Source organism: Leguminivora glycinivorella, chromosome Z (genome assembly GCF_023078275.1).
Source record: "Leguminivora glycinivorella isolate SPB_JAAS2020 chromosome Z, LegGlyc_1.1, whole genome shotgun sequence".
NCBI classification, from domain to species: Eukaryota; Metazoa; Arthropoda; class Insecta; order Lepidoptera; family Tortricidae; genus Leguminivora; species Leguminivora glycinivorella.
Window position 1 is genome coordinate 20,280,435 of NC_062998.1, and position 23,172 is coordinate 20,303,606.

Below are 23,172 nucleotides of genomic sequence, written 5' to 3' on the forward strand. Positions count from 1 at the left end.
CAATAAGGCTTGTGACGTTGGGACTTAAACAAAAATAATATAAATACTGTATATATACCTAGAAAGGACCCAAGACTTGAATATAATTGAATAGGTATTAATTTTTTTTAATCCGTAGTCAACCCTATCGTCCGACGCTGCGCACGTGCGGCTCGTTTCTTTGTAATTGTATTCTGTGGCTTCAGCACCGAAGACACCCGGCCATCAGTAGGGAACACCATTGTGCCGTAATGGAAAATACCTATGCTTTGGTTTTAAGCCCTACCATCTCTACATTTCACTTTTTCACCCATGGAGCTCATATGACCCCTTAAATTGGACGAGCCAACTGTGTTAAGAACCAAACCGAACATGATTGAACTATTTTGGTTCAATGAAATGGCAACATTAGAAAAAAATCTTCATTTCGCAAACCAGGCCATAAAATCCCCAAAAAAATATTCTATGACACCTATACGGCTAACTTAAATCAAAGATAATGCTTAAATGAAGTATCGTACGTCATAGAAATCAGAATAATATTATTATTGTTCCTAGATAGCAATCAAGAGTCAAATAACTAATGGGCAAGGACGGCAAAACTCAGATTACAAGTGGCTACCAAACCAACTGTACATTTCAAATGTACTAGCCGATTGAGAGAGTTCAATGTAATATAATATTTTATTCTAAATATCATTTTTTTAAGTCTTATGACAGTAAGAAACAAATGAACACTATCAATACTATCATAATGTAGTACGCCATTTTTACGTTGAGACATAAATTTGTTTTTTCATCTGGCAACACTATAGCCCTAAAGAATCTATCCACCTTTGCTTTGGTTTTGACCAATCAAACTAAAGAGTTATGTGCGATGGCGATGTGCGATTCCTTTCTTTCGCTCTTGTTCTAATAAAATTTAGTGTAAAGTAAAATAAACACGGTTTGTAAGACTTATGTATCATAAATACAATACTAATAATAAAAGAGCGGATTCGGAGGAATTTGATTTGAGTACGTGTAAACCATATAAAACGTGAGGTAAGTTCGCGAATGTAGGTATGAGGTGTATGATTATTGAAAGTAGGTAAGTATTTGATGAAGTTGCATGTATCATGACTAGTTTCATGCGTATTTTAACGATTTATTAGTAGTATACCGTATCCACATACTTACAGAGACGAAGAAAGTAGAAGAATTCGCGATGTTTTGACTGGATGGTCCTTGCTAAAAATATCAATCGGCTTTTTCTGCTATAGGTGGAGAACCCTGGACCACTGATGGAGACCCACGTGTCTTCAACCACTGCAGATGTTCCAGACACGCAGGAGGTAATTGGTTCACATGGCAATGTTGAAATAGTGGTGGCAGTGGAGAAAGTAGATGAGGACACACAGCAGAAAGCAGATTCAAACTCACAAGATAATGCTCAGGCTGTGATGGAAGGAAGTAGTCCCCCCTGCAGTCAATCTACAAAGACCGATGGCGTACATAAGTCACCCCGTAAACAAGAAGCATTACTACCTCTTACAAGCAAAGAAATTAATAAAACTGCTTTGTCTCCAATTAAATTATTGTCAACCAAGCAACCTACTACACAGACAAATGCAAATGAAACTCAAACAGCTCAAAGTAAACTGTCAGCCAAGCAAACTACAGCTGTAACACAAAATACTCCTGAGAAAGAACCACCGGCGCCGGCAGATGTAGACTCTACATCTCCAAAAGATATCGCGATGGATGTCACATCGGATGAGGTTGATAATAAAAATGATAGCACCTTGAATATTGATATAGATCCTTCTAATGAATCACAGTCAGAAAACATTGGTGATGCAGAAAAGGAACATAATAAAAGTATTAGTAGAGAGTTGAAGTCCCTGATTAACTCTGCTAAAGAATCTAAAATTATTAGTGAATGTACAAAATTGACTAGCAAAACAAGAAAATCTGCAAGAGCTGCTCAAGATACTTCTAGCACTAATATGAATAATACTCCTGAGGCTGATCACATTCAAGGCAACAGGCGTAGTAGTAGTAATTCCCAAAAAAGTAATTCAAGCGAGAAATCAGAAAGAGTGGGAAAGAGATCCATGAGATCCCAAAACCCAGAATTTGTTTACAAAGTGAGAAAATTTCTCAACTCGGTCACAGGAAAGTTTCAAAAAGATGCAGATTCTGATGAAAGTGCTGCATCTGATGAAGAAACAGTTGCCCCAAAAATCAAAGAAAATGCCACTGACTCCTCTCCCAGCATTGCCAAGAACCGAAGTCCTACTCAGGAACAGGTTTGTTGGCCTTACTAATTTCATATGATTTGAATCATTGAGGCCTTTTGACATTTTATATCTACCTAAATTACCTATATTTAACAGTGGCAGACTTGCTCTAAGAACCATAGGCCCAGGGCCCAGGCCTAAAGTTGGCAGTTGTTGGGGGTGGTATTCTTTATAATGGGAACAGAGAAAGGGGTGGCTAATAATAGGACAGACAGGACAGCAAATCTGCCACTGATATTTGATATCTTAACATTCTTAACCTTTGGTATGCTTATGAGCAGAATTGCTCCATACTACTTCTACTAATTTTATCATTTGTATATGACGGTTGCTATGAGAATAACAATTTTTGACAGGTGCATATGAAAAAAGAACTTAGTAACAGTTCAGGTCCAATAAAAAATGTCCAATCTATCATAACTATAAGAAGTTACAAGCAATCATAAACAGGTTCTTGGTCTATGCATACATATAGTCTAATTCCAAGGACTACTTATTATTATTTGCTCTTTGAGATTCTTATTAATTATTGACTTATTTTTAGGTCCAATCTAAAGTAGATGAAAAATGTAACAAGCTTCGTTCTGACCCATATTGCTGGAGATGTCATTGGTCCATTGACATGAATGATGGGGAGAAAACGCCGCAGCCTTCATTGAAATGCACAGTCTGCCCCCGGGCCTTTCACTACAGGTGTCTTACCGGCTCGGAAAAAAATAAGATCAGTTCTGTAAAGAATTGGGTGTGCCCTGAGTGCATGACAGTGTTACATGCAGAAAGTTCCGATACCAGGTAATACTTCACAACTTTTAATAGCTTCTTGCTCTTAATATATAGACATTACGTATTTCTTTAGAAGTAAATTAGAATACAGCATCAGCTGCTTCTATTCTATGAACTATATTGTAATATCATCTAACCTCCAAACAAGATAAGGAGACTTTTACTTTTTTTTTATTTGTTAAGGTTAAAGCCCGTTATTGCCTGTATTATCAGAACACATTGAATTTCAGTCAGTCCTCTTATCCAAATTTATAACTAACTTTGCTTTTGTTGGAATCAAACCAACGGTTAAGAATAGACAGTAAGAACCTATTAATTATTCCATTACATATTACTATTAGATTTAGAAAGACAATAATTTAGGAACAATGGCATGAGAGAACCAATCATTTTGGTAGTTTTAGGACGATTTGTGATAAATGTTTGTTATTATCTAAATCGAGGGTTTACTGGTGAAACCCAATAAATCGAGATAATTTGTCCTTGAAATAACAACATTGTGGAAGTTTACATAGTTCAAATTTAAAAAACCAGTTTGCTCAACTTATCGGGTTTCACCAGTAAACCCTCGAAATTAGGGATATAGTACTTCCATAAATTTCGTTCTGTGACATCCAAAATCTCGCAAGTACTCATAACCCAGGTGTTTAATATGAATCACCTCCCAAATTGGTTTTAATTGTAAAACTGTATGTTTCAGATCCCTTGCTATGAAAAAGACAACACTAGGAATGCTGTGTGAGCTGCTGAAGTACGCTTTGCAGCGCATGACCGAAGTCGCTGGGGTAATCTATTCCATTCTTTACTTGTTATACAACTTATTGGTTGCTGGAGAATAATTATCACTTATCATTTACCAGATTATCTTGTTATTTATGTTGGATGTCATGCAATTATCCTCATGTATGATTTTGAGGTTATGCACTACATATGTTTGTGCATTTGTCTTTTATTTAAAGAATATTAAGTGCTCAAATTTGCCTTTCTACGTGTAGATTCTATATCACATGAAAACTTGATTGCATTCCATGCAAAAAGATACATGTACCATCACATATTTAGGGACTAAAACCAAGACACCGTCAGCATCGAATATACTGTGATAGCCAAAGCGCTAAATATATCAAAATATTCGATGCTGACTGTACTTACAACACTGAGAGCTACAATGTTTTAAAATATCAAATTCAAATTATTGTGGCATAAATGCGAATTTATACAGCAATGAGACTTTCCCTTAGACTTAGATCATTTTAGCTTTTCAGCAATAAATATTTCAGATATTTCAATAAATATTTCAGCAATAAGTATTTATTGTTACTTTGGACTCCATAATAGTTATTTTAATATTTAGTCTCGTGAACAAAATAGTTAAAGAAGCGATCAAGACATCATTATAAACGGCAATCATATTTCTAACAGTAACAAAGTAAATATTTTAATTTAATTCTCGTCAATAACTGCTCTACTTAAAGCGAATTACATAGTAGCGTTTGCAAATAGCGATTGAAAAATATTTTGGTACAGTCAAGGTATTAAATATAGGCACCAAAAATAACTTATGGAGGCCTAAAAATGTGTACAGTAATAAAATAAATATGTACACACTACGTTAATGTGCGAGAATAAAGTCACGTATACATATATATTTTCGACGATTAGCGAGTGTCTATGTTTATTCCTTGATTGTACTTGCACCGCGCATTGCAATGACCATCAACAATGGCGGCGGCAGCTCGCGCGGGCGCCGTTCGGGGCTCGGTGAAATGACCTTGTCACTTATCTACCGGGCCGGGCCTCGCTGGCGGCGCGTGACGCAGTCGCCCCCTCTCGCTCGCGCGCCGACTCGATCGATACCCGCGGCTCGCTGACGCTGTCTCGCTCTGTGCTAATAATAGCCGAATGCGTAGTAAGCTGAGCCCGTGCATACAACGCATAGAAGCGGCTTGATCCTAATACAACGCTGTGCATGCTTTCCTTTAGTTGTACTAAATATTTTAAGTTATTAAAAAAAAACTGTAGTTATACAAATATGAAAAAAGGAATGAAAGAGAGTAACTATTCAAAACTAGCTAGGTACCTATTTGTCATGCATATATAAAATAGGAGTTTTTGCAATAAACATATAAATTAAAGATGATTAAGTAATGGAAGAAGAAATTAATACATAGTTTATTAAATACGTATTATGAATTTATTACTACGGCGCTGATTCTGCGTTAAATATAACGAGCATAATCGTAGGAATCTGTTGCTTAAGAACCTGTTTAATAACCAAACCAAGTAATAAAATAATTTCCGTTTGATAAAATAAAAATTGTTATGGTTACAGACAGTAATTGTAATTTAAAGTTATTACGAGGTGTTACATAACAAATTATTCATGACAAATTATTTAATGTTTTCTTGGTTAGTAACTTAAATCAATAATTAAAGACGTCGGCACAAGGATCCTCTGCCAAAATGTGATTTCCCGGTGGAAAAGGGATCTTTTAGCGGTAAGCGCTTGCGCCATTATTAATCACGCTCCAATACTGTGCACAATATCGTATGCATATATTGTACCTTTTTCTGGGGAACGTCACATATTGACGTTAGAGAGTTAATGTTTGTGTAAGGCCGATAGTCCACTATCATATGTTTACCATAGAAATATGACCATAGAACTGTATGCGGGAGGCATTTCTCCAACGTGAAGAAAAAGGACGGCAGACGGCATGTTGCCTATGATCATATTTCTATGATAAACATATGATAGTGGACTATCCTATCGGCCTTATAATAAATCTGCGCCCGCGCTGCATATGATTGTTTTGAGATTGCTGATTCTTGCGCCCGCGCTGCAATGGCTTTGTTTTGTTTTGTTTTACTTTAAGTGTGTCTATAGTGTGCATCAGAATGACTGACCAAAGTGGCAGATCGATGTTGGAGTACCATCAGCATTTACTACCTATTTGCTACTATTTACTACCTATATTGACATATTTGCTACCTAAGTTAAAAAAAAGATTTTCCAAAAATAATGTGGGCAGTCATTCTGACGTCAGGATGACTGCCCAAACTGAGTATGTCCAGGTTGGACCCCCTAATTTGCAACAATGTATATACTACGATTTACTACCTATTTGCTACCTACACATATATTTTTTTCAGATTTTTTAGGTAAAAAATAACGATTTTATGAGCAAAGTATTATTGTTAGAGATTTCTTCCATAAAGTGGGCAGTCATTCTGACGTCAGGATGACTGCCCAAAGTGAGTATGTCGAGGTTGGACCCCCTAATTCGCAACAATGTATGTACTATGATTTACTACCTATTTGCTACCTGCACATATATTTTTTTCGGATTTTTTAGGCAAAGAATAACGATTTTATAAGCAAAATAGTTTTTTTGTAGAATTATGTTTCATAAAGTGGGCAGTCGTTCATACTTCAAGTTGGACCCCCTAATTTGCAACATTCTATGTCCTATGATTTACTACCTTTGCTACCTACATATAATATCTATATATTTTCATTTTATTTTTTTATAATTATTTTTTATATTAGGTAGGCAAATGGGGCCTTGGGGCCTATATTTATTTCATTTTATTCAATTTTTCATATTAAAAAAAATCTGAAAACATACATATATTATGTAAGTAGGCAAATGGGTAGTAAATCATAGGACATAGAATGTTGCAAATTAGGGGGTCCAACTTGAAGTATGAATGACTGCCCACTTTATGAAACACATTTCTACAAAAAAAACTATTTTGCTTATAAAATCGTTAATCTTGGCCTAAAAAATCCGAAAAAAATATATGTGCAGGTAGCAAACAGGTAGTAAATCATAGTACATACATTGTTGCAAATTAGGGGCTCCAACCTCAACATACTTAGTTTGGGCAGTCATCCTGACGTCAGAATGACTGCCCACTTTATGGAAGAAATCTCTAAAAATAATACTTTGCTCATAAAATCGTTATTTTTTACCTAAAAAATCTGAAAAAAATATATGTGTAGGTAGCAAATAGGTAGTAAATCATAGTATATACATTGTTGCAAATTAGGGGTCCAACCCCGACATACTCAGTTTGGGCAGTCATCCTGACGTCAGAATGACTGCCCACATTATTTTTGGAAAATCTTTTTTCTAACTTAGGTAGCAAATATGTCAATATAGGTAGTAAATAGTAGCAAATAGGTAGTAAATGCTGATGGTACTCCAACATCGATCTGCCACTTTGGTCAGTCATTCTGATGCACACTGTCTATAGTTCAAAGTTTTGTCAGGTCACTCAGAAGGAGTAAAAATCGACATGCATACATACAAAAATGAAGCCACTCGCCATTTAACCATATTACCTATATTAAGTATTAAATTATCTAATAGATATTTCTTGCTCGCCTATCATTATAATATGAATCCTTGTGGTAATGTCAATAATAGATAATAAAGCATTTTGCTAAAAAATGAGTCGCTACGCATCAGTCTGCCTTGCCATTTGCCACGAAGTTAAACTTGCGAAACTTATTTAGTACAGTCAAGCTAATAAATATATTTGCACACGTATATATGGCGAAACTTGTATACACGCCCTTATTGCCCAAGGGCCTATTTAGTTGGTACGAAATATCGCATACAAGTTTTATTACATAGCGGTATTTAATGGCTGTACAAGATTGTATGTAACCTTACCTGCCCGCAATCTAACTAAAATCGCATGCGAGTTCGCACGCCGTCTAAATTAGGCCTAACTCTCTTGGCTATATTTACTATCTTGACTGATTTTGTTATTCATAAATTTCATAATAAAGTTTTAACTCTATTGTTAGGTACATCATATGTTATAATATAAGCATAATTATATGAAACAGATTGTATCAATTTCTAATAATCTTTTTTATAGTTTTAAACTAAGCAAAACACGACCTGCGTTACGAAATGAAGTCATGTTTTAGCAGTTTTAATATTAAAACTATTAGTGAAGTCTCTTTTCTTTTCTGTTCTAACACACATTCTCCAGCGACCAAATATTTTGCCTTTTGTCTCACTTCTATACCTTACTCGTAGCGTTGTGTTCTGCCGGTGAATAGTTCAATGAGGTTACTTTGTGCTAAGGCTGGCCATAAAGATTTTGTTCGCACTACATCTGTAAAAGCTGCGACATGTCCTCTCTCTAGCATAGGCGAGACGACAAAAAAAACAAATTTTCACCTCACTAGCTCGGAAAGGACTTTTTATTCTTTAAAAACAGATAGCAAAATCGCATTTTATCCACAAGAGTGCAAAGAATATTTGAAATCCGAACGTGTCATTAGTTACTTTTTTAAATATAATTTCTTGTAAGGCATGTCCCAGACAGGACAATTTTCTCCCTATGCTTAAATTGTCTTAACAAATCATGTGATGTGAACGTAAAAATTATTTCATATCGAATTGTATCCGACTAAAAACATTAAATTCAAACAATTTTATAACATGATTTTACCATAAAACACTTGAAATCGTACAAGAAATTGTATTTTTGACTTTTCCACTGTACTTATTCAGAACGCACCTTAAGTAACAATGCAATCTCAAAACGCGTGAAACGGAACGCACCCAAATAGATTTTTCTTCTTGATTCTTAATTTGAAACTTTTGTGGTGTCTGAAATTCTGAAAATTGTAATAAACGCAAATTGACTTATTTCTGTGCAATTATGTTCCAGTTGTTTTTATTGTGAATTTCCTCGCTTTAGTGAGGTGCAAAGTTATGTGTTACACACGGGATGCAAAGTTATTTTACCTCGTGTGTATTGCAACACTCTACGCTCAGGATTCTATTTTTGAACTACTCGATTCGCTCAGGATTCTATTTTCGAACCACTCGCTTCGCTCGTGGTTCAACCATAGAATCCATTCGCTAGCTCGTAGTTTAACCCTAGAATCCATTCGCTAGTTCGTGTTGCAATTCCACACTCGGTTAAAATACAACTTTGCTCCCTTGTATAACAAATAACTATAGTCCGTCAGTTAGATAATAAAAAAATCCACATATTTTTTCTTTTTTTCTCTTAAACGAAAAATGACGACGGTACAGTGCGTTGGTACAATTTTTACTTAAAAGTGACGTTACAAGCCCCCAATCCGGAAGTGTGATGCTCTGTATTTTTGTATTATTTCATTGAGTATTTTTGCACGATCTAACTGAGGGACTAAACAGAATGCCATTGTTTATGTAGTAATTCCTATGATATGGTGTGAGGTTTAAACAAAAGAGTGTGTGTTGCAGTCGGAGCCGTTCCTGCAGAGCGTGGACCGGTCCGTGTTCCCCGACTACGACAAGTACGTGGTGCACCCGATGGACCTGGCGCTGATGCGCGAGCACATCGACGAGGGGCTGTACGGCAGCACCGAGGCCTTCCTGGCCGACGCGCACTGGATACTGCACAACAGTATTATATTCAACACGTGTAAGTTAAGTATTCTATAGCCTGTAGCCTCCAGCGACCTACAACCAATTCTTTTGTAACACAAAAACATTAAACACAGATTTTGGCACATGTACAAATATTTCTACACAGGAACTCGGGATACAGCGTGAGGACATCACTTATAGGTTGCAAACTGTTGAGTTTTGCCTTACACCATGTAACATTAGGTACTGAGTACATATATAGTTGAAAGACGCCAATAAACGCGAAAGTAAATCGAAAACTCGAGACCCACCTTCCTATTTTTTAAGCAAAAACTGACTTACCTACAGCTAAACATCTTGTATCCAAAGAGTGAATGAAATGCTCTTCTGAAGTAACATAAAAGAATAAAAGCAAATGTATACGTGAATTGAGTTGGTCATCTTTGAGATCTAATGCATCTTAAAATACAAGCTAATGCTATTATTGATTTTGTATGTAGATTTCCTGGTCTATCAAGAATATTAATTGTACGTTTTCCGTGTAACAGTGCAGTCGAAGCTGACGACAACAGCGCGCGCGCTGGTGCGGTCGTGCCGCGCGGAGATGGGCGAGATCGAGGCGTGCCCCGAGTGCTACGCCGCCGCCCACGCGCGCCGCGCCACCTGGTTCACCGACGTCTGCTCCACGCCGCACCTGCTGCTGTGGGCCAAGCTCAAAGGTTAGCTCATGCTCACACAGAGAGCGCTAGTTTGACCGGAGATGCAGATCGAGGCGCCACAAACACCAGGCACACGTCCCACCCCAATAGCCACAGTTCGCCTAAACTACGAGTAATCTTCCAAAAGAAAAGTGACAATCCAGTACAATCGTTATACCGTTCGCAGGATTCCCGTACTGGCCGGCGAAGGCGATGACGGTGAGCCACGCCGGGCTGGTGGACGTGCGGTTCTTCGGCGCGCACGACCGCGCCTGGGTGCCCGCGCGCGATTGTTACCTCTACTGCGAGCGCGACCCCAACAACTTCCGCACCAAGCGCCAGGACATGGTCGAGGCCATGCAGGTACTTTCGACTACTGTCTCATAACCATCCGTTACCATGGTAACGACGATACTCTCAACGCGCCTGGGTGCCCGGTGCCCGCGCGCGACTGTTACCTCTACTGCGAGCGCGACCCCAACATCCGCACGCAATAATAGCCTGCTATACTTGCTATGTAGGTCCTACCTGCTACTATCTCATAACCATTTATTCGTTAGAAACAATTCATATTCTTAGAATCAATAAGTATGGTGCTGATTGTCAAAAATACACGTACCTACATAAAACAAAATCCATGTTTTGGGCATGTCAAAGTTTAATGCGGTGGTCGATAGAATTAATTTGACTCCAAAAGACACAGACAAGCCCAGAAAATGAGGGCAGCACCAATCCAGCCAGCGAATAGGCCGCTATATTTTTTATAAAGAATAATGAAATAACTCTTGTATTTTGTACGTTTTGTACAGGAAGCAGAGCAGCATATTCGCAACATCTCGCGCAAGTACGACAAGTTCGCGTACGCGCCCTACCGCACCACGTTCGAGGCCTCCAAGCTGGAAGAAGCGCTCAAGTATATGGTAACTCGATCATGCATCTCATTACTCATATATTATTTATAATTCACATGCCTACATAATTCTAGTCTAGTTTTCTGAAGAATACGCTGGTCTTCGAGGTGGCGTCACTAACGCAGCAGGTCGCAGTGCTTACTATATCTGTCTCGTGGCTCAGATTTCTGGAGAGAAAAGTTGCGTTCAACAGACAGCGCTGAAGAAAGAAGAAACGATTTCAATTGGATAGAAATTAGACCTGCTGCGTTAGTGGATCCACAATGGAGAAAGTTTTGATCATAGTAGCTATTCACAGGTTTTTTTTAGGTGACATACAGCTTCATCTGTTTCTCCTTTTAAATGTGCATCTGCATTGTTGCGCAATATTTTGTGTCACCAGCATTTTATTAAAATAATATCTTTCAGATACCGTCGTTTGACGGGCAGGTGCGGAGCCCGGTGCGCGAGAGGCGGTCGAAGACGCCGGCGCGCGCCCTCAAGAGCCGCTCCAACTCCAAGGGGTCGAAGGATGACTCTAATGCCGGGTAAATATGTACCTAAACTTGTTTTATACCCAACTTACTTATTTTATAACATGCTATATAGTTCTGCCTAGAAACAGAAGTGACATTGATAATTTTCATTTATTTACAGGGATGCAGTTAGCGATAGTGAACAAATGGATACAGAATCCTCTAAAACTGAAGAAGCTGTGAAAAATGAAGGAAAGGAAGGAACGGTACCAGTTGAAAAGTAAGGGGTAATATTTTTCATTACATAATGAGAGTCAAAGACATTTGGTATAACTGATTATCGCTTACCTTTGCAGACCCCAGGTGGGCACTCGCAAGCGGGCTCGTTCCGAAACCAAGGGGCCCGTCGAGAGCAGCCCCAAAGAGAAGCGGCGGCTGGTCGACACCCCCGGCAAGGAGCCGGCGCCTAAGAATACCGACTCGCCCGTCGTCAGCAGCAGCAAGGAGGTCGCGCCCGCGCCCGCGCCCGCGCCCACGCCGCGCGAGCCCGGCGACGCCGCCGACGAGCCCCGCGACCTGGACGCCGGCCCGCCCCCATCCGACAAAACCGAAGCCACGCCCAAACCCAATAAAATTCCCAAAACAAACAGTGTGCCCGCTTCTAATAAAACACCCGTTCGATCTGATACACCAAAAAATAATGACAAAGACAAAAGCACACAACCAGCCGAAAAACCTGTTCCTCCAAATCAAAGAATTTCGAGGAGTAACAAGCCGAACAACGTTGAGACTATTGAACTGGACGAAAATACTCCAACTACGACCACCTCAAACAAGACGCCCGCGTCGCCGGTCACCATCACGGCCAAAACTCCTAACAAAATATCCTCGAAAGAATCTGTTACTATAACTAAAGTCAACGACAAAGAAAAAAGTTCAGAATCTGCAGTCCTTATTAAAATTAACGACAAGAGTAACAAAGATGCTTCGTTGACTATTACGGTAAATGCTAAAGACAAAGTTACCGAAGCTGCCACGTTAACTAAAATAACTGACATCGTGAAACAGACTCATAATCAAAACAAAATAAAGGACACGGAGACCGAAACCGCGACGCCCAACAAAGATAGTGGCAAAGAAAAGGTGACAACGGCTACACCTAATAAAACTGCTGCCAAAGCAACGCCCAGTACCAAAAACATCGGTAGCGAAAAAACTAATAAAGATGGCCCTATAGCTCCTAGTTCAACTACTAATAAAACAGCAAGCGATTCAAATGTCAGCAATAACACCGGAAAAATTAACGCGAAACAAGATAAACCTGCTGATAAACTTACAGATACCAGCGCAGAGGGTAAAAAGATAGCCGAGAAGGAAAAAAGTGCTCCAGTAAAGAACGCTTTTTCACCCAAACCAGGCACTTCTAAGGTGATAAAAGCTACTAAAGACAGAATACAGTACGACGATGACACAAACCTAGCAGTAGTGGCTCGTAAAGTGCCGAAGACTAGCAGCAACAGCGAAGTGTCCGCCGGCGCGGCGGCCAGCGGCGGCAAGGCCTCGGCCGCGAGCCCCGCGGCAGACGCGGCATCCGCGCCGGCCGCGCCGCCCGCCACCCGCTCCAAAACCGCGCCCATTACGGTCGAGGTCAACCCCGACTCTAGTATTTTCACGCCCACCAGCACAGATAACGTGCGCAACATGAAAGATGCAGTAAACAAGCTACAGAAACTGAGAAGCGGATTCGATCCGCCAGCAAATTCGCAAGTCGGCAAAGTCGGTGTACGAGCTTTCGCCAGAATGACGTCTCCGCCCGAAAAACAGGCGAAATCGAACGATGTCGTAGTGGAAATTAAATCTGAACCGATGGACTATGAAGATTGTGATGCTCCGCAAGAAACGTCAACCGTACTGGAGTCTCTGAGGCCGCGACCGATCGCCCCGGTAGTTTCGGCTCCTAATCTACGCGAAGTGCGTATTAGCAAAGTGATTTCGGTACCGGCGGCAGCGAAAAAGTCTCCGAAACCGCCGGACGTCAGGCCGCGCGCCAAGAAGACTTTCCCGCAGCCGAAAAAACCCGACGACGGGAGGTCGGAGTTGACTAATAAGAACTCGATGGTGTACATTCCCATCCAGCCGCCCATCTCGCAGTCTCCCGTGCGCGGCGCGCTCAAGGCGGCCAACTCTGCCACGGCCGCGCCTCCACGGACACCCACGCTCTTCCCTACAACAAGCGGTGAGTCTTTATCTTCCAAGGTTTTATAGAGAGCGGAATACGATTTGCATTAATTTAGTAGGTGCATTTTATCCTTGGTGCAATGCCTCAAGGGCCTATTTTAGACATTAGCTAGCTTTTAAGTTTAGTCTTAGTTTCTTATATAATTATGGAAATATGTTGATGTAAATAAAGAGATCATATTTAGTAGTAGTTTGTATAATTATTATGTTAACATAACAGTGAAGAGCGTGAGTGCGATGGCGCCGCCGCTGCTGCCGATGGCGCCGCCACCGCCGCCGCCGGCCACGACGGCCACGGCCACGAGCGGCGTGGCCGGCGCGCTCCTGGCGCCCGCCTTCCCCGCCGTGCCCACCACCGTGCACACCGTGCCGCTCATCACCTCCGTCAACGGCCAGTGGACCTTCAGCCTGCAGCCGGTCATGTCGGTCGGCGCTGGCGAGGTTAGTATGCAACTTCATTATTGATACGATACCCATGTGCCATCATCGGAGGTCGGACAGTGTAATATAGATAATTCAATCTTGTTCCCTACTACATACATACACTCCTGTTTTGGTTTGTGACCGTGTAATATTAAGTCCTATAACAATTCGGACTCATGAATGAGCCCTATAGTTGTAATTTAAAATGTTATGTGTGCAGACCATAACGTCAGCGACGGTGAACGGCGTGAGCGAGCGCGCGTCGCCGGCGGCGATCGCGCCCGCTCCCGCGCCGCCGGCCGCCACGGCCACGCAGCCGCCTGCGCTCGTGCCCACGGGCGCGCCCGTCAACCCTCCCCCGGCCCCTCCCGCGTCCGGTGCCACCGCCTCGCCCGCCAGTGAGGTAGGTCAACTATACCACACACTGTAAACATGTGTGCAGGGCTGGCTATAGCGTCAGCGACGGTGAACGGCGTGAGCGAGTGAAAGACTGTACGCAATTAATCAAATTTAAGTGTTACTAAAGGCCGAACCACACCGGATGCGTATGCGTAGACGTGCACGTGCGCTTACCGCTGTCTTGAGTGTCTTGTATAACACGAATTCTCATAAGATCTGTCACACCGCCTGCGTGCACGTATGCGTGCGCTTTGCACGCATCCGGTGTGACTCGGCCTTAAACGTTAGACGTCAATAGAAACGCTGAAAGTTTGTATGAAATTAATGCCCTCTTTATTTGGGATAAAGTAACTGTGATTGCGCGCAATTACATAAAGTAATTGCTCTTTATTTTGGGAAAAGTATTGTAATTGCGCACAATTTTTAGCTCAGCTGGTCCCCACTAGTTTAACTTTCAAATTCTCGATTTTTTCATTGAAAATTTCTAAAGCTGGACTATGCTATGATTATATGCGACTTTCTATTAGAAAAAGGTAAGTGAATAATTCCAACATCATTTTGTCCTTACTGCAGATGAAGCATAGCAAACATACATATCAAGCCCTGTAGTGTAGGCATTGAACGCCACATGTTTAATCCATACTAATATTATAAATGGGAAAGTGTGTGTGTCTGTTTGTTTATCCGTCTTTCACGGCAAAACGGAGTGACGAATTGACGTGATTTTTTAAGTGGAGATAGTTGAAGGGATGGAGAGTGACATAGGCTACTTTTTGTCCCTTTCTAACGCGAGCGAAGCCGCAGGCAAAAGCTATTACACTATAATAAAGTCCGTGTTGCAGCTACCGCCGCCCCCGCAACTGCAGCAGCGGCCGGCGCTGCAGCACCCGCTGTCGGCGGGCACTGAAATAGGCGAGCTGACCGCGCCCTCCTCCGCCGGCCCGCTCACCGCCAAGCTCAACCACAACTCGCTCAAGGTATCACCAACATATCGTCACTACTTTAAAAAAAACTTGTATCTTCGTCTATCAATGAAAAGAAAATTGTAGTAAGTATGTATGGAATGTATATACTTACTGCGTTCTAACTTTGAGGAACACCGTGAGATACGAGATTTTTTAAAAGTACTGACGATATACCACAGAATTAATATTTAGTAAGCTCAATATGGGTAAGTATGTCATAAAGAAAAGTGTGTCTGGCCTTCACATTTACCCTGTTTAGAACAATGATCAGTGATTATTGAAAGTTCATATGTTTACACTACTAATCATGAGTAGTAGCAAAGCGAATATTAAAGAGAGTTACTGTCGAAGTAGAATGTGTAATCACAGTGCATAGACTGCCATCTCTCGACACAGGCTTAAAACTTTTGAACCTCAGTTTTGACAATTTGGTCTATATTCTTAGTTCGATATGTGTTAAAATGTCAAATATTAATATTAGCACCATCTAGCTGAGCGTACCCCAAAGGTGTAATGCCATCTAGGCCACCGTACCTTTTTCTGTATGGCACTGAGGTACGTTTTTTTTTCTTAGACTTTATCTGTCTATACGGAGTTATATATGTCTTTGGTAGTAGCAAAAGTATAAACTCGCAAAAACATCTGTGACATTGAGTAAAAAGGCCAAATATGAAGATCAGACACGCTTACCCGTATTGACCTTACTACCGTCCAGTGGCTTATTGCACAAAAGTGACAACTGTCGCCCGACAATGACACTTCTTCGTTCATTGCCTGATCAACAAGGAAATGAACGCTGAGTAACAATGTTACTTATCAACCCAAAAAATGGGCAAATAATTGTCAGTGTCAAGTGTCAATGTCACTGTGGATGTGGTGAAATAGCCCACAGAAATGACGCTTCCTACACCCAGTTCAGCCTTACTTGTCCAATCATGTAAACAAACACTGCTGGAAAACATTATCTCCATTTTCTCTGGAATTACACATTAACCATCACTTAAAATGTTATTATACACTTACATAAATTAAATAAACTCACAAAGTGAAATCAATCAAAAAACCACTGAATAATATCATTTCTAGAACGATTTTCCTCAATAATTGTAATTACGAACGGATGACATATTTATTTTCTTTCTGACTCTTGGAGACCATATACATCTCCAAGGAAAAAAAGTAGATTAAGTATATATATATATATATTTTTTTCCTTTGCTTAAGACAACAAGAGTCTTTTACAACTCTAAAGTTATTTTAGTTATTCGTTTTTTTTCTTCATGTATAATTTTCTTAGATGTACTTTGACACTTAGAGACTCTATACATCTCTAACATCTCTTATTAATAATCATAATAGCTTTGTACTTTGTATAATTTCTTGTGTTAATATTTTTTTTTATGAACACTTTTGCTTATTAAATTGTATCTTGTTTTTTTTAATGCATGTTAATTATAAGATGTAATGTTTTGAAAAGAAGTGGCCCGCCGAGTTTCTTGCCGGTCCCATAGTGGATACCCTCCTCCAACTGAGGGGGGACTGAAATCTTCTCGAGGCTGAGGCGTAGGGTTAGAGCCGGCGTAGTTTTATTTGACGTTCATAAGCGCATTGTAATATGCCTACTTGGAAAATAAATATTTCATTTCATTTCATTTCGATATTGTGCGACGTAAAATTGAAAATCCTATGATGACGTCAGCAGCGAAATTATCGTTAAGTTACATCATTTTATCGACACTTCCAATCCTTAGTAATTGTCTGACCATATTTGACGTTTCGTTTGTTTACTATATTGGACAAGTAAGGCTGAACTGACTTTACTTTAACTCTTAAATCGGTAGCGACAAAATACTTGCCATAATACCTAATAAAAACAAAATCTCTACAATAAGAATTCAAATCTCTACAATAGGCTAGTTTCCTACACTTAAAATAAAATATTCTATGCAGTGCACGAAATAAATCACCACATAATTAGAAGAAAAATATGGACAGAAGTTATGTTTAAACATAATTTCTATTTAATAAGTCAAAGAGAAAGATATAAAGTAGATGAATTGACCGTGACGTCACTCCTCAGTATTTCATAGTATTTCCATATAAGCAAATCGTTTTGACAGTTCTTAAAAAGAAGCTGATTTGACTGGAAGGAAACTAGCCTATTCTGTTGAGATCGCTCCAGTATTTTAATCGGAGTGAAGTAGTAACTCTGGCATTCTGTTCCAGCTGGCGGAGTTCTTCCGACACCTGCTGGAGGAGTCGCTGGTGCAGGTGGAGGAGCCCGCGGCGGAGACGGCGGCGCTGCGGCTGCAGCTGGAGCAGGAGCGCTGGCGTTACCAGCACGAGCTGGCCGAGCTGCGCCGCACTAACGGTAACGGACACACTGACAATCCTTCGCTATCCCTAACTGAGCGTTATTTAACCCCCGACCTAAAAACGACGGGGCGTTATAAGTTTGTTGTGTTTGTCTGTCTGTCAGTGTGTCAATCCGTGGCAGCGTAACTCCCGAACGGATGAACTGATTTAGATTTAGTTTTTTTTTGTTTTGAAAGCTGAATTACTTAGTCGGGAGTGTTCTTAGCCTCGGCCGGTTTTTACAAAATGAAATTTTTTTGGTTAGGTGCATAACTGTAAATTACAGGCATGTTTCAAAATACTCTGTACTCATATGATATATGACAAAATGTGTCCCAAAATTGTGTATGAAATAAGAATTTTGCAGGGCGCCACATTTATTTGAGTAATAACAAAAAATAACGTAAATGTGTCGATTTTGAAAGAATATTTGTGGCAACATTTTATCAGGTACCAACCAGCCCTGCAACTATTAAAAATGTGGCTTCTCATTCATTGGAGTGCCAATAGATTTTTCTAAAATGGTTTGATCCTCCAGAGGTGGCGCTGGTGGAGGTTCGAGCGGCGATGGACAAGGAGAAGACGCGCGCCGTGGCCGAGGCGCGCCGCCTCGCGCACCAGGAGCTGGAGGCCGCCGTCAAGAACGCCAAGTCCAAGCAATGGTGAGGCAGCTTTTGTCGTCTGTGACTGAAAATGGCCGCACGCACAGTGTGGACCACAGGGGCCACACAAGAGTTATCTGATTAAGCGTCCGCAGTCTTACCTTACCGCAGCAGTACCTTAAATATGTTGGCATATTTCCAACACAAAAAGGCACTTATTAATATAATTATGTATTATGTGACAGGTGTGCCAACTGTAGCCAAGAGGCGCAGTTCTACTGCTGCTGGAACACGTCGTACTGCGACTACCCGTGCCAGCGCGCGCACTGGGGCCAGCACTACGCGCACTGCACGCAGCAGCGCACGGTACGGTACTCTCTCGCCGCCTGGTGACATAGGGCGCCGCCTGCAGCCAGCAGGCGCAGGCTTCTTTCTCAGTCGTTCCCTCGTGGCTGAGGATCGTGACCAACAGTGATTTCTTTCCACTTGACGCGGTCTAGGACAATATGGACTGCCATCTGCATGGAACCACAAGCTTTCTTCACGGTGTCAGCCCACCTTATCGGTATTCCACCCCTGGAGCGTCGGCCTTCAACTTTGCCGAGCATAATGTTCCTTTGCCCGAAGAACCTGAGTATTCTCTCCTGACAAATAGTTAAGAGCCGCTTGGTGATATTCAGTTCTCGCAGTATTGACTCGTTTGTTATAAAAGCAGTCCATGGGATCCTGAGCATCCGTCTCCAGCACCACATCTCAAAAGCATCAATCTTTTTAAGCTCCAAGTTTCAGCGCCATACATAATGCGCAGGCTACTGCTGCAATGCAATGTGTATTTTGTTGTACCCAGTCGAGATTTGCCCCACTGTACCTTATTTGAGTACCTATTTATATATATTATATCATTTAAATGTATCATTGTCTAAGCTAAGTACCACCCACAACCCAAGCCTTCTAGAGCTTGAAAAACTGTTTATTTATTATTTATACAATATTGTCGTTTCAGAATGCGTCCTCGCCGCCCACAGTGACCGCCAAGAGCTCGACAAACACCCGGACGTTGAACTCTGAACAAGCCCAGAACAAGTTTCCCGTTGCCGGTAACATATTGTATTCACATTTCGTTAGCAGCGATGCAGTGTAGCACTCGAAATCTAATAACTGTCAAATTTTTAATGAACGTTTGTTTCGTAGTATAATTTATAGAACTAAATTTTTTGTTGCGTAACATTTACGTATATATTTGGCCCGACGTTTTGAACGTCACGTTACGTACCGTGTAAATTTATATGAATAAACTGAGTATTTCTCTTAGTTCTACTTAGCACTTTTACTTCTGTCTTTAAGTAATATATTTCTTTAAAAAGTAAGGTCATCTTATTATGTCCAGTTAGAGCAACACCGGCTTCTGACAAGTCTCAAGGGAGGAGCCCAAAGGATATATTATCGTACCGTTGTAATATTTCGGCCGTTTTTGCAGTGAGCGCCGCGGATGAAGGCAACGCGCACTTGTCGACGAAGAGCGCGGGCGCAGCGCAGCAGGCCGCGCTCCCGACGCATGCCGCGCCCCTCCTAGCCAACAAGCAGGTAACCAACCTACAATCTTCCCAGTGTGCGTAGCCGAATGCACAAACGCTCACGATAATATCTCTTTCGTAGCTATCTAATTATCTATCTCCATTGCTCTTGCGTATTGGCGCGACATAGCCAGACTACCTTTCTGCGGCGTTTCGCGTCGCAGAAATGCCATTCGGCTACGGGGCCTGTACTTAGTTTTTGAAATATCACAGTATGATTGCCAAAATATAGAGCAAGCCTTTCCCTATTACTCGTAACTTAATCGACTTGGAACCAGATTTCTCGACTTACAGTATGATTGATAGAAGATTTTGTTTTGTTACTTACAGAAAAACTTACCTACTTTAGTCAAACAAGCAATTTGTGTATTGGTGTTATTTTCCAGTTGATAAATAATGATGACAATGCGGCCAAGCGAGTGGTGTCGTCGGGCGGGTTTCTGATAGTGGGCGCGGCGGCGGCGGCGGCGGCCGGCGCGGCCCGCGCGCGCCGCGACTGAGGCACGCTGTCCACCACCGGCGTCTACCTCCTCCGCTCCTCTCAGCTACACCAGCGGAGGGCCGTGTAGATAATGGTGTGACACACTCCACTTGAAACTGTTCAAACGTGCATTGGCATTTTTACGCTAAAGTTCGATCTATTTCTGTCGATTAAGACTTGAAACTTCCCTATTATTTAAGATAAACTGTACAGTGATTTACTAACATATTGTTGCGGAAATTACGTATAGACTAAGTGAACTCGACTGACATTGTGTAAAGATTGATAGTGACTTGTGATGGCTTGGTGGGGCCGTGGCAGGCCCGGCCAAATCCTAAAGCGGCCCTTTAAGAATTATTGGTAGTAATTTGATGTTTTTTTTGTTGTACATTTACGTATTTTTTAAAGAACGTTGTGATATCGTTCGGGATAGTACATGATTTACTTTGAAAACACTATCTATATGATTAATTGTACCTATGTTAGAATTATCTTAAAAATCGAAAAGTTCAAAATGAGACTAGATACTGAAGTGTTTTCAAAAGAATTAATAATTTTGAATTATTAATACGTGTATCACACACTGAAATGTAATTACACGCTACTTTCGTAGGTTTGTATATATATAATTACCTAAATGTATAATGTTTCGTATAAAACGAAACCAATTAACGACTTTGCATAACACTACGGCGATGCGCCAATTCGATACTAATATGATAGATATCAGACGCGACAGTAATATGATAGATATCAGATTGTTGGGCGCGGAGTGATGACCCGCTGTCGCGTGTCGGTTGGAGCGGCGCGGCGACGTGAACGCGTACTTGGGTACGGTGATCTCTGCCCGACTAACTTCAATAATGAGGAATGAGTGCTTTTTCCTAAATATGAATAAGTAGTCTGCAGCTACACGCAGGATACTCTGTTCAGTGTTTTATTAATTATTATTAAGACTGCTAATTTTTAAGTTGACTCGAAATGCATAGAATATTTGTTTAGTTGTTCAGCTGTTCTTACTTATAGAATGCTGTTGATTTTAATTTGAAAATGTTGATATAGTCAGTAACACTTGGTCTTATCGCTTCGCGTTTTCATAAAAAAAAGTTCCTTATTTTTGTTTTCTAACTTCCACTTTAGCTTTGACCAACGATTAAGTATTATATTGTTTCGTGAATTTTAAATTTTTCAAATCGAATTATGCTAAATAACTTTTATTTTATTTTTTATTTGAAATTATCGTTAATTTATCTTATCTACTTGTCTTTCCATTTGGTTTCAATTATTTACATACATACATACATACAATCACGCCTGTATCCCATAAAGGGGTAGGCAGAGCACATGAAACTACTAAAGCTTCAGGGCCACTCTTTCAATTATTTAATCAAATTTAAAACCTTAAAAATGTTTTTTCCCCTCACTAGCTCGGAAACACGTGTTTTGTCCTTTAATACCAGCGGGTAAAAACGCATTTTATCCACTAGTGGGTAAAGTAATTTGACCTTGAATAAAGTCAAATTAACTACTTTAAAGTTGATAAAAGTAGGTGAATCTAGTAATAAAGATGATTTACCACCTGTGGAACTCCTGGAAGCAGTGATAAACGCATTTTTTGCATTGTAGTTTCCTCGCTATAGTGAGGGGAAAAGTTTTGTGTTACACTCGGGTGCAAATGTATTTTACTTCTCGTGTGTTAAAAAACAACTTTGCCCCCTTGTATAACAAATAACTATTATAACAATTTACAGTAGCGAAAATAGATGTGCATGCCTAGTATTATTACACCACCCCAGTCAAAAACATCATGTGCAATAAGTAAGTGATTAAATTGATCAAGTGTTGTTACAGGAATCACCTTGCTGTTTTATTCTGTAAATTATTTGTGTATACCAGCAAGGACTAATATGTCGGATACTAAAGTGTCATTTAGATTCAATAAAGTATCAGTCGGATGAACACGTTTTTTTAATTACAAATTAGAATTAATAACTATAGTGGCCCGTGTGGATAAGGGTTAAGAATTTCACCATCCCCTTTCCCTCCATGGTTGGATGCCGTCAAAGACATATGTAACTCCGTATAGACAGATAAAGTCTAAGAAAAAAACGTACCTCAAAACCATACAGAAAAAGGTACGTTGACCTAGATGGCGATACAGCTTTGGGGGACGCTCGGCTAGATGGCGCTAATATTCATATTTGACATTTTAACACATATCAAGGTAAGAATATGGGCCATATTGTCAAAACTGAGGTTCAAAAGTTTTAAGCTTGTGTCGAGAGATGGCAGTTTATTCACTGTGATTACACATTTTACTTTGACAGTAACTCTCTATAATACTCGATCCTCTTTGGATGCCGTAGAAAATGGCACTGATCCCACTCAATTGAAGCGTAGGCACCGCATGTCACTGCAATATTAAGGCTTCGTTTTCTTTCCAGTTTCTTTCAACCAGAGTCCTTTCAAGAAAAAAATCTAAATAATGTAAAATTGATAGTTTTTAGTCCGTGAAATGCTACACTTAGATAAATTTAGTTCAAGTTACAATTAGAGCATCTTTTTATCTTACTTTTTAACCATTAATATGTGCATATTTAATAGTTTTTTGAATACTCACTAAATTCATTTAGTGAGCGTC

General features: G+C 40.4%; 1 protein-coding gene across 1 annotated transcript; it reads left to right on the plus strand.

Moving 5' to 3' along the window:
- Positions 1 to 859: 859 nt before the first annotated feature.
- Positions 860 to 21,412, plus strand: LOC125241152 (protein kinase C-binding protein 1-like). The gene is made up of 20 exons (XM_048149492.1): positions 860 to 1,023; positions 1,242 to 2,270; positions 2,806 to 3,053; positions 3,745 to 3,829; positions 9,305 to 9,485; positions 9,979 to 10,149; positions 10,316 to 10,491; positions 10,938 to 11,048; positions 11,448 to 11,566; positions 11,676 to 11,774; positions 11,851 to 13,730; positions 13,953 to 14,173; positions 14,376 to 14,558; positions 15,397 to 15,531; positions 17,746 to 17,890; positions 18,413 to 18,536; positions 18,722 to 18,842; positions 19,480 to 19,573; positions 19,954 to 20,060; positions 20,437 to 21,412. Exons 2-20 carry the CDS (start codon positions 1,263 to 1,265, stop codon positions 20,548 to 20,550), a joined length of 5,322 nt encoding a protein of 1,773 aa, XP_048005449.1. The 5' UTR covers positions 860 to 1,023; positions 1,242 to 1,262; the 3' UTR covers positions 20,551 to 21,412.
- The last annotated feature ends 1,760 nt before the right edge of the window (positions 21,413 to 23,172 follow it).

Coding starts and splice junctions, on each gene's coding strand:
- LOC125241152 (XM_048149492.1), top strand. CDS start 1,263: ATGGAGACCCACGTGTCTTCAACCACTGCAGATGTTCCAGACACGCAG. Junction 3,054..3,744: donor GCAGAAAGTTCCGATACCAG/GTAATACTTCAC, acceptor TGTATGTTTCAG/ATCCCTTGCTATGAAAAAGA. Junction 14,559..15,396: donor CCGCCTCGCCCGCCAGTGAG/GTAGGTCAACTA, acceptor TCCGTGTTGCAG/CTACCGCCGCCCCCGCAACT.